This window comes from Gobius niger, assembly GCF_951799975.1.
Source record: "Gobius niger genome assembly, chromosome: 15".
Taxonomy (NCBI): domain Eukaryota; kingdom Metazoa; phylum Chordata; class Actinopteri; order Gobiiformes; family Gobiidae; genus Gobius; species Gobius niger.
Window position 1 is genome coordinate 19,742,989 of NC_136866.1, and position 12,428 is coordinate 19,755,416.

Consider the following 12,428-nt stretch of genomic DNA (forward strand, 5'->3'; position numbering starts at 1 on the left):
CACCATCGTGGACAACACCTCCCACCCACTGCACGGGACTGTAGAGGAGCTGAGCAGCTCTTTCAGTGGAAGACTGAGACACCCTCAGTGCAAAAAGGAGCAGGTCCTTCATCCCCAACACTGTAAAGTAACATGTGCAATAACCTCTTTGCAATACTACGTGCAATAATCTCTGTATCTGCGTGACTTATCAACCACTTGCACTATGATTGTAAACCTGCACTGCCAATGCTGACATTTTTTATAATCTGATTATTTTATTTTTTGTTTATTGTATATACCTGTGTTTTTTCTTGAGAGCTGAATGCAGCAACTGAATTTCTCCATTGTGAGATCAATATCTTATTACCTGTAGTGTTTTGCTCCATGATTGGTGCTGTTTAGTGCCAGAGTAATGTGCCTAGAGTCACCTTAACCAGTGGCCTCACAGAGGCCTATGGAGCGAGAGGACCGACCACTAAGCATCTGTTTCCAGCACAAACATCTTTGCACAATTGCCTTTCTTGTCTTTCTTCTGTCGTGTCTTAGATGGTTTCTACTGACAAAGACCGAGAGGGAACTCATGTTGTGCCTGGTTTACGTTCACTGTTGTTGAGTCTTGAAGATGGCGGTTTTTACTCGGGCTGTATTATATTAATTTAACAATACATACAAAAAAATATGTCATTCATTTCAGATGATGATAAAAGTAACTTAAAAGTGCTTGAAATAGAGGGATTTGTGCTGATTTGGAGTAGATTTAGACAGACTTGTTGCTAACGGAACAAGCATGTTTTTTCTTACTTTTGACCTTTTTTTGTGTGTTTTTATGTTATATTAAAGGATCTGTATCCTGCTATTTTAGCCATCCCAAAGTAAAGTATAGGCATTTATATGATATGTTGTACCTCTTCCGCTATGGAGCACTATTTTTTGTGAGAAATATAAGTATTTTCTGGGGGTATTTTCCAAACGCGGAAGACAAGACGCTTTGATTCCGTTACCTTTCTGAGCGGATCTGCCCATGCATTATTAGCAGTAAAATAAATATAAATATCACAGCAATAAGTGAAGTTACTTCACAATACAGTTAAAAGGAGTTGACATCTGCAACACAGCTTCATAAATGGCTAACACACAAGTTAACACACAAGCTAACACACACGCTAACACACAAGCTAACACACAAGAAAACACACACGCTAACACACAAGAAAACACACACGCTAACACACACGCTAACACACACGCTAACACACAAGCTAACACACGTTTTGACCCACCAGCGCTCTGTCCTGGCCTCTCCACATTTTGGGACTCGCGTTGGTTATAAAAATTAATCCACTTTGATTCTGGTGAAGGTTCACCAAACATCCATCAGAGACAGTCATAGAAAAACACTATTTTGGTGATAGTCGCCGAATCCCGGAGAGAAAAAAACAACTTCTGACGAGTGGCAAGGCAAGGCAAGGCAACTTTATTTATGCGGCGCACTTTGTACACAAGGCAACTCAATGCACCTCACAAAAGAAAATATGCAAAATTACAATCAGGTTAAGTTTAGGCAAAGGACATCAAGACATGGGAAACACACAGTACACCTGGGCAGGCGCTGGAATTTTTCGTTGGGTAGGGGAGGGGCGCCCACCTGTCGACTGGAGGGCGGGGGTGGGGGAGTTGAAAAAAGTTGGTGAACACAGACGCAGAGGGATTTGGGGCGTGGTTAGGGAGGGGATGTGTGTGCAGTTATTTGCATAGTCCTTGAAATGAATGTTGTGAGTGAATGTTTGTAAACATAGTCGCAGAAGCGTCAGTCAGTATCTGGTTTAGCTCCGTGACTTGACCTTGAGTGGGGAATGCTGACGGTGTGGGAGAGATAAGAGGTCCAGCTGCTTCAATCTCCTCTCAGGAGGAAAAGAATTATTCCAGTATTAGTTCATCAATTTATTATAATTTTTCTTTTTTATTTTTTCTTGGTCTCAGCATAAGTTCAGTTCTCCAGAGCAGGTAGTTCCTTCACAGTTCATCCCTTTTCCTGCCAAGATGTTGCCCTCTTATTGTCCATCTCCACAGCGAGCTGCCAGGTCGTACGTAACAGTCCATCATTGTGCATTACTTTCCTGTATAGTTCCATCACTCCGTCACTCCCTGCTCCAAAGTGCTCGTTCATTTCAAGCGACAGCAGTGGGGTCCGATTGCAAGTTGTCAACTGTCCGACTTTCCGATAAACCAGGGCAAAGCCAAGTCCGTACCCAGTTATCAAGAGTCCAAATAAGTAAATATCTTTGATGTCTCCGACCGACAGGCCCGCTAGGCAAACGACCACTTACTGCACACGTCCACCGTAGCTCTGAAAGTCCAGTCAGGGCAGACGACCTCCTCCGTAGTCTCACTTTGTGAAAAAACCTTATCAATTGCGCTGAGATTCATGTTAATCAATTCCATAGTTTAGTGGTTCAGGAGGACAGCGGGCAGGTGGTCCAAGAGAAACAAAAGTCAAACAAAGACACTTGCAGAAGCAGGAAAAAAGCACGAAAGTTAGAAAACGCGTCTGCACTCGACAGAGACGGGAAGAGTGGCCTCTTCTTTAGGAAGGTTGAATAAAGTCCTCGTAGCCAAACGCGCTTCTTTTTCTCCGTGTTCTTATTGCCTCTTGGCAATAAGAACAAAATGTAAAATAGGTGTAATTTTAAGTAATCTAAAAGACAGGGCCCTGAGCGTCCTCTGCTGTGGACAGAGGCTGTGAAACTGTGAGTGCAGACTCAGAGTCTGTACAACTCTGATAAAACTCAGAGGAGAACAGACCTAAAGACGAATGTCTGTTTATTTAGCTCATTAACATTGAGCTTTGGTTCTGGTTCAACAGAACTGTGACTCCTAAAGATCGTGCAGCAAAGAAAGCCCCAGCCCCTCACACAAACACCACCACATCACGAGGGAAAGAAGTGATCTCGACACGCTGTGCATTTAGTCAGATAAAAGCCTATCGCGAAATATGCGGCGCACGCTGTGAAGTCAGACCCAGGCAAGTGAGAGGGGGCGGAGCTTCAGTCTGAATGACATAAACCCACGGAGACGCTGGACACTTCCTACGTGCAAATATAACAAGTGAAATGGATTTAACTGATCAGAGATGCACTTAAGTGCGTAGGTTGTGGAGTTAAGGAATAGTTGCAAAGGAAATTGCAGATTATTTGAATACATTTAGTTGTGGGAAAGTTGCAGACTTTTAGAAAAATTGCAACGGCGCACTGACTTAGCGGAGTTTGTTTGGTTTTGCGTTGATGGGACTCTGTATTTAGGTGTTTTTATTGGTTTGTTTGACTTATGAAGGTTTCAAACTCTGAATCTAAACATTCTGAGGAGGGTTTACTGAACCACTAACCATGATCGTCTCCTTGTCTTGTTGTTTTGCAGCTGTTATAACTGTGGAGGCCTGGACCACCACGCCAAGGAGTGTGGCCTGCCCCCCCAGCCAAAGAAATGCCACTACTGCCAGAGCATCACGCACATGGTGGCCCAGTGTCCGCACAAGGCTCTGGTGCCCACCCCTGGCTCCTCTCAGGAACTACAACCACCACCACACCCGTCTACCTCGGGATCGTACCTGTGCGCCCCCGCGGAGGAGGAGGCCGAGGGGAGAGGCTCCGGCTCGTCCCCCCTAGACGGCTCCTCTTCGTCGCCAGAGGAGGCACACTCTCAGCGGGCGCCCAGGTCCCAGCGCTGGAGGAAGTCCTGAAGCAAGAAAGTGAGCGAGCGGCACGGCGCCCGTCGAAAATCGAGAAGCAAGCCCGCATCTACCTCGTCAACTCAACGGGACGGGGTCACATAGGTCGCGTTCATGTTCCAGGGCTCACCGATGTCAAAATGTCAGATGGAGGGCAGGGTACGGCTTTACTCACCGGGCTTCAATGTACCCTCAGGAACAGATTCCATCCTGTTAATAAAGAGAGTAATTACTACTTATAAATATAACATTATAACTTATAACATTTTACAATTAGACCCAGTTGTAACAATATGGAAATATGGTATTTCAAGCAGTGATCGTAAGGCAGACCAGCAAAACTATAAAACAACAATTAACAAAACAAATATTTAACGTTTTTTTTATTTGAGCTGGTTATTGCACTTAAAATTAGGTAATACATCTCAATTTACTTGGAATAAGATGTTTTTTAATTCTAAGTGCAACAATGATATACGTTCTTACATGGTAGGTCAGAATGACTGAAAATAAGGTCAAAATCCTCTTAATTGCATGCATCTCCCTTTAAAGTAAGAATGGATGCTGTTTTAGAATGTTTGTCACATTGATTATTGTTCTGGGACAGTGGTTCTCATTCTTTTCACACCAAATACCATCTCATGAAATATTTGGCTTTTCAAAGTACCACAAAGATACATTTCAGACTCAACAAGGTCTTTAAAGAGGCTACTTAAGGCCCAAATCTGGCCAAGATTATAACCTCATTTTGACTAAACCGGCTGTAAACCAGGTCTAAACCAGGAATGGACCAAACTTTAATGCATTACATTCCAAAAAATGAATACCTAGATTAGTTGAAATGTCTCAAATTGAGCAGAATATTTAAAATATGACTTGGTTTGGCTTGTCAAGATGTTTCCGACTCGATTCGTTACATTTTGTCTTTATTTCAGATTCATTTATCTACCAATGGGGTAAGAAAATCGTACTTGTCCCATTTGCAGTCGTTCTTTCTTATTTTGAGTGAGATTTACCATAGAATCAGTGTGCCATGTCATGAAACAAGCTAATTATTCTTAGTCTGATCGGGAAAAAAAGTCTATATGAGTGAAAACCACTCAAAACAAGATTCATACAAACCAGTCAAGCCCTTTACCTGCCCTCCATCTCCGCTGAACACTTTTCAAATGCTACAAAATCACGTGAACGCAACCTATTCCCCGCTCCCTATACTTCTCCTTTTGTTTTATTATTGATTTTTCTGAACCAGCGCAGCTATGGCAACGATCAACGGGGTACGTGCGTGTTTTTGAATGTTTTAGTTGAGTTCTGGGGTGCAGCTAACCTCCGCTGGAAAGGGGACTGCAGGGGGGGAAGAAAAAAGAGACTTTATCATGATTTTGAAATCAGCGCAGCTCAAAAGATTATGTATCTCTCCTGTCTGTTGGACCTACACTTTGGCCATGTGATTGTCTTTTTTTTTTCTTTTTTATTTCACCGCTCATATACCCAAAAGGCTGCTCGTGCTTATAGGCGTAATTGTATATTTTAGAGGCCTAATCGTCCTGTAAAAAGCATCCTCTTAACGCACACTGTAGCCTCGGTTTTGAGGAGGATTAGCCGTTAAAAGCTAGACGATAATCCGCCGCGCAGGGTTGTCGGGCTAAGTACCAACCTTTAGGGATAAGCTACGGACTCCTCTGGGATGTCCTGCCTTTTCTTTTAGCGAGCTGCTGAATACTGTCACTACGGAAATACCCTCACACCGCCACATACGCCTCTCTCTCTCTCACTACCGGACCAATAGATTGTCTCCTATGTGTGCACGTGAATGTGTAATTCAGGCGGGACTCGGCGAAAAAGCCTTTGTTTGTGAGAAATATGAAGGAGATGAATAGTGGACCAGTGAATTGGAAAGGCAGAAAGGAATGAGCTGCCTTAGCAACGGCAGTATCAAATCTGATCAAATATGAGAACTTTGAAGTACCACTTCATGGTAAATTTGACCCTCCAAGCACCACCAGTCCAGAAACCAGGTCCAAACCAGATCTGAGGGGCTGTTAACACGGCAATAGTCTCCAGCACTTCCTCTCACGATGTGCTTATATTCATACTAATTATATTAATTCATAATTTAGCCTTGCGTCTAAACGGTATCAACCAATGGCTGCGGCTCAAAAGTACAATATTATCTTCCCGTTTCTGGGAAAAAATAGCTTGTCTAACAAATGTTGCGGAACATTAAAGCTACTTGCACTCCTTTTCCGCCTGTGCCTACCTACCTGATATGTACTGTTAGCTGGTTAGCTAGCAAAATGAACAATATCAACAAAACCCATTCTGAACAATGAAACTGTAACGTCCTGAAAACATTTGGATTTCTGGGGCGACTTCAGTGCATTCTGAAGTAAAAGGAGGTCATTACAAATGATTTATCAACCGTTATTTGACGAGAAAGCCCCTCATGTATTATTGCTATTGTGAGTTAGCCAAGCATTGTTCAGACTGGGCTGTGACGTGGCCGTGAGTCTGAGCGGCTGAGAACGTCCTCTTACAGATATGTTTTCAGTGAAGCCTGGGGTTAGGAGACACCATGTGCACTGTGGTGTAAAACATAGCCCAAAGAACATGCCAACTCCACGGTCCGGGTTTGAACCTGGGGCCTGCTGACTTTTGGAATAAAACCACTTTAAGATTCCAGGTCAGCCAAAACCTAAAACTAGGCCTTTGGTCCACTATTCTTCTACTGTCTTTCCACAAACTTCTACACTTCTCCTTCTGATTCCTAATATCATAGTTAGACACGACTTAGTCTAAAAAGCAAAAATATTATCAGCATAGTTAGAGTTCAAGCTAATGAATCAATGCCAATTAGTGATCTAGACTTGTTTGATGCCTAGCTGAATATAACATTATAAATCATAGTATAAGTCAATAATATATACATATATATATGAAAATTGAAAAAGTCTATTAACTTTAAGTATGTAAGGATTTAGTTTGGACATATAGGTGATTAGCCGTGTATATTACTGCATGGGAAACTTTGTGTGTGAATCTTTAGCTTTTCTCTCCGTTTTAATTCAAAGCCTTATTGTTTTTTTATCGCTCATAACTTAGCCTCGCGTCAAAACCGCAACAGTATCAACTAATGACCGCTGCTCAAAAGTACAATATTACCTCACAGTTTCTTCCTGTTTCTGGGAAAAAATAAACTTGTCTAACGAATGTCGCAGAACATTAAAGCTGCTCACGCTCCTCTTCCACCTGTGCCTACCTACCTGATACGTACTGTTAGCCTGTTAGCTAGCACCAGCCGACCTGGACACGCCAATGTTTATCTCTAAGGGAGGTTGCGACGCTGCTGCTGCTACACTAAAGAGAGAGACATAGCATTATAGAGGGGAATAGAGAGGGAAGTCGTGCCGCATTTGGTTGAATTTGAATCCCGAGCACGGCTGTGGTGGTTTGACTGACCCAACAGTGTAGCCTGGCCATGCTAGCTTACATTTGTCGTTGCATTCAACAGGGAAACCTCATCTGTCTTATAATGCATTCTTTCCGGACAATTCTCCGCCAGAGAGCCAGGATTTAAGATGTGGCAAGTTCACACAATCAATCAAGCTGGTGACCACAATTTTTCACGGACCTTTTGGCATGAAAATGATCTGTATCTATCTCAAAAAGTATAAAATTACATGGATTAATCAAATTGCATTTTGACCAGCACCCCTTCCATATACACGGAAAGTTCCGAGCACCATCTTTCAGTTGCCAGAAGACTTTTCATATCGTATTATGTTAGACATGCAAACTAATCATAGTGGCGAATCATTTGTTAGCATTTTAGGCAAAGTATTTGGTAATATTGCTATTGTTATGCTTCAAGATGTGTTTTGTGCAGTACCCCATGCGGTAGAAATCCGAGTTGCCTCTCTCGGACTGTAAAAAAAATAATTAAGAAAGACAGGAGAGAGCTAAGCAGTAGCTTTGTAAATTCAGTTCAGGTTCAGTTTGATTTACACAAGGAACATTATTATTAACATCATATCTTAACCTGATGTTAAAACATGAAAATGGCAATATTTCAAAGTATTTTGCCTAAATTGCCAACAAGTGACTTGCAACTGTGATTAAACTGACCATATTTTCAATCTACTTCCAGTGTGTAATAGCCTGAAACCATGCATAAGCTACATATGGAGGTATATGATTTGTCCATGAAAAGCCTTCAGTTTTGGTCCAACACAGTGCCCCCCCGAGTCTGTGACTCTAAAAAAAACAATGTCCTGCTAATCAAATTGAACATTTTTGAGTTAGTAGAATGCAACAACACGGTTTTGTGGCAAGCCAGGCTACCATCAGTGATCCAACAGTGAGCCAGCACCTCTCTCTGACCAGACTGAATGTGAAAAGAGCTGAAGTCCAAGGGTGGACAACGTCTATCGAAATGTTCTGACAAATCAATCACTTTGTATGATATCAAACTTAGCTTGTGTGTTGACTTATGTTTTTTTTTTTAAAGAGCTCAAGAAGACCGCCGACTTTTTGGTATAATGGTATTGTACCAAAGAGCTTGGTTTTATTTTGAAGGCATCTAAACAAGCTGAAGTGCTAACCTCACCCTTTCAGAGTAATGGCTGAAAGACACTGCGCATGTTTTTTTGTTTTTTTTTATGTACAGCTTTTTGAATGTGTGAGTGTGTTGCATTAAATATCAAATGTATGGAAGTTGTTTTGCCAGTGAGACTGGGACAAAGTGGTGAATGAAGGTACCCTTAATCAGTGGCTTTCAAACTGGCATGGCATCAGGACCTGCCGGCAATAACAAGCCCAGAATATTTTTTAGCTGTCAACAGATATGAATATTAAAATACTGTATTTGGCTTGAGATAATTGATGATTCAGGCATTTAATAACCTATGGCCCGTCATATAAACCAGTGATTCTGAATCAATTTAGAAGAAAATGTATAATAATATAATTCTGACGTTCTAATAAGGACTGCAATGCCATGTCAACAGAAACCCCTTTCAGTGAACAAACATTCAAGAGGAACCTTTTCCTTCCAATGAAAAAGTTTTTACAAAGTGTATGGAATTTTGCATAGTTTGATCAGTGCCCCTTTTGGAGTCTGCACCAGATCCTACCAGTAAACATTAACATATGTGCACAGAACAGAAGAATAGCTGAGAATCGCCCTGCTGTTCTGAAAGATTTTAACACGCAAATGCTACATCAAGCCAGCTTCTTGAGTTAGCCTGTGTCTTTGCACATGTGAAGTACAAAAGTTCCAGCATTACCTCCTTGCTCCTGTACCTTTCCCACATTTCCGCAGCTCACTGGCAGAACCCTCTTCCATACAAACCAATGCAGCGACAGTACCAAGATGAATGACCAAACAGTCAGAGCACAGCCTGCGCGCTCCACAACTCTGTTTTGTATGGTGTATTTTTGACATTTTTACACAATTCCTCTCAGGATGATAAACTATTCTCAGGGAATTAACCAAAAAAAAAAGTGTATTTTATTCTTTTGGGAATCATCCACTGACTGACCAACCACCTCTGTAAAGCAATGGAGATATGCCGTATGTATCCGATGTTCATGTACTGATTTAGCAACTACCTCTTGAGTTTTACATAGTTGTGCATTTCTTTTTGTTTTTGTATATTTTTGATGATATGATTAACTGTAGGTCTATTGTACTAAAGGTGTGCTGTGAGCTGAAGTTCCCGTGTGTTGCCACAGACTCCCTGGTCTTCCTTCCCACTGTTAAATAATAACACTTTTTTTTTTTTTACTGCAAAACTTTCTTTTCACTGTTACCGTTTTGTTTACAGCAAAAGCCTACCTCATAAACTCGCTGTTCCTCCACACATCATACCTCCTCTACCTCCATGCAGTTTCAATGATGTTAAATATACATCGAAATTTCACAATATGAACCACATAATAATCAAAAGCCGTGGTTCCGAATCTTACAATCATGTAAAGCAGTGATCTTTGGTGGGCTTCGGGCCTGTTCAGATGATGTGTAAAATGATTAGTTTGCCCTATATAAAATTTTGATTTGATATTATGTTTTCCTTTATAAGTATCTGAATAATCAACTTAGTCCTTTGATTATTTTAAACTTGGAAATATATTGCTATTTCTTTGAATGTGTATTGTGTCCAACCCATACAGTATAATGATCACAAGCTACTTTCATACATGTACTGGACTCCACCAGTAGGCATGAATATTCGACAAAAGTGACGAGGCAAGTATGCCCTATATCCTCTTGCTTATTGGTACTTTAGATTGGCTCAAAATGCCATACTCAGATACTCAAATAAAAAAAAAAGTAAACCAAATTTTGGACATTTTTCCCCAGTATATGATGACTTCAAACCCAAATAATGTGGCGAAATACTACGTGGAAAATCTTTATGTAGGTGTCCATGGGTCGTGAGTGTTGATTAAACTAAATCATTGCCACACCATTCAAAACTAAATATTCTATTTTTTGAATCATAGAAATCAAAGAAGCGGTAACTGGGCCAGTTGCTTCAATTGCACCCTCTTGGCTTCTTGAACCCGGCCCCATGCAAAGCCATCCTTGTTTTAAACTATACCGAGGTATGGTATGTCCATTTCATGATGTTTATAAAAGTGATGTGGTTTCCCCATCAACATATAAAAAGAGGAGCATTTGTGGCCCCTTGAAGTGTATCCGACCCTTCAAAATAAAAAAACTTGACCTAATATTATGTAGCATTTAGCCTAGAGGCCATTCTACATGCTATTATCCAAAGTAAAATCTCTGTCTGTAATGATTTCTGAGCAGACTTTGACTTCACGCAAATGTGGTCGATGGTTGATAGGATCAAATGCTGTTTTCCTCACGTTTGAGAAGAAAAATTCAGGCATGGAAACATGGTTTTAAGCGGACATTGTTGTTTCCCTTAGATTTGGCCCTGACTCCCTTAGGCATCACAATAATGATGGGGAAAGCAGGCAACCTTGATGAAACCTACTAAGACGCTGGGAGAACTTAAACTGGGAGAGTCCATAGTGCATGCATGAAAACGCAAAATTTTAAGTTATTGACTTTTGAAGAAAAAAAAATATTAGTACCATTATCAATGATATGTAACCAGTAATCCCTTTATGAAATTGAAAATCGAAAGTACTGGGATGGACACAAGCAGTGCCTATATGTATCCTTATCCCCGTGTTTATTTCATATATTGTTCTGAATGACCGTTGTTAACCCTTTTCAGAGCCGCAGATAATCACGTCGAGTTTGGAGACAATGACCATGTTTTTTGGCGTTGTAAGCCTAAGAAAATCAGTGACTTTTGTACCAATGGTGAGATGTGTGTCTGAAGAGTTTTTGTAAGTGCAAACCTGTGAGATAAAGCTCAGTATTACAGGCGAACCGAACAACATGGCTACGTACAAACTATAGTGCTGTCTTTTGATTAGTGTTCTCTAAGTAGCTTTATATATTCCAATCAATGTAACTACTGATTGATATTTCGTGTTGTCGTGGTCTGTATTTGAAAAGACAGTAGCCATTTCTCACATCGCACAAAGACTGTTAAACAATCACACGTATAAATGTAATAATCAAAGTTTCTGTCTCTGAAACAAATTAGCACAATGTGTTTTACTTACGCAATTTCAAACTTAAAAATTAAAGGGACTGCATGTACTCTACAATTTGTTACAAAGCACCAAATTACCTAAGAAAGTGTTGCATTACTTAAAACCAAAGAGGATGTATTATAATTTGTAGGAAAAATAAACTTGAGATTAATTCCGATTCATTGGTTGCATTTAGTAATTTAAAAAAGCAGCACACTTGATATATGTAGTCCCTGTATTTTTACAAATGAGTAAAATGTCTACTTAGCAATAAACAGCTGAATAGTAGTGAACAGAGATTTGAAAAAGTTCTTTGCAAACCTTCTAAAACAATTTTAAAGGCTTAAAAACAATTGTAAAGTCATTTAAAGCCACACTGTGGAACAATCCTTTAGCGACGCAGCAACAAACATGGTCCGAACTCGGTATTTACAATCCACTCTGGATTAAAAAACATCTGATTTTGCCTTAAAACTCAGTAAATCAGGCGAAAAAAACGTTTGCCTGTTGTGTGTCTCTGTAAACAATCAAGTTGTCGACCACCTACAATAGAACAAATGTTTGCGCTTTATTCTATTTGTAGGATTCAAAGTTCCGCAGTGTAGCTTTAAATCCGAATAAAGGAAACAGATTTGAACCCGTGACTTTGTGCGAGACAGAAACTGCTAAGCAACTCTGCTCCGATCCACTTACCTCACACTGCTGCTGCCTTTGCTCCAGTCAAACACATGTACTATTGTAACCCATGGGACGATTCATTTTTATTTGTGTGACTTTTCTGTTTTTTTCGTAATTCAAACTGGAAGCGGGGGCCTGTACGCGGACCTAATCCCTCTGACATTCCCTGGAGTTTTTGATTTTAACCAGAGGGATGTCTTGTTTAGAGCCAAGCACTGATGATGATTATGACGATGCTTTTGAAATGGGGGACGACAAAAATACGTTCCTATATATTGTGCATATCACTCGTTTTATTTTAGCCCCAAAATATACAAAAGTGTACTGCCTTTTTTTTCTGTGAATCTTTGGATTGGATTTATGAAATAAATGTCTTAAATGTTTTACTTGATTGGAAAGTAAACCTATTATATTGGCATTAAAGTAT

At 40.4% G+C, this 12,428-nt stretch overlaps 1 protein-coding gene across 1 annotated transcript in view; it reads left to right on the top strand.

The window, feature by feature from the left end:
* The window catches only part of lin28b (lin-28 homolog B (C. elegans)), a gene marked incomplete at its 5' end in the record, with an annotated part of 41,108 nt that extends 37,230 nt beyond the window's left edge, over positions 1 to 3,878 (top strand). Inside the window, one exon of the mRNA XM_079572479.1 lies at positions 3,397 to 3,878. Within this exon, the coding sequence (XP_079428605.1) occupies positions 3,397 to 3,718 (322 nt within the window). The 3' untranslated portion in view covers positions 3,719 to 3,878. The remainder of the gene's footprint in view (positions 1 to 3,396) is intronic.
* Between the last annotated feature and the right edge of the window lie 8,550 nt (positions 3,879 to 12,428).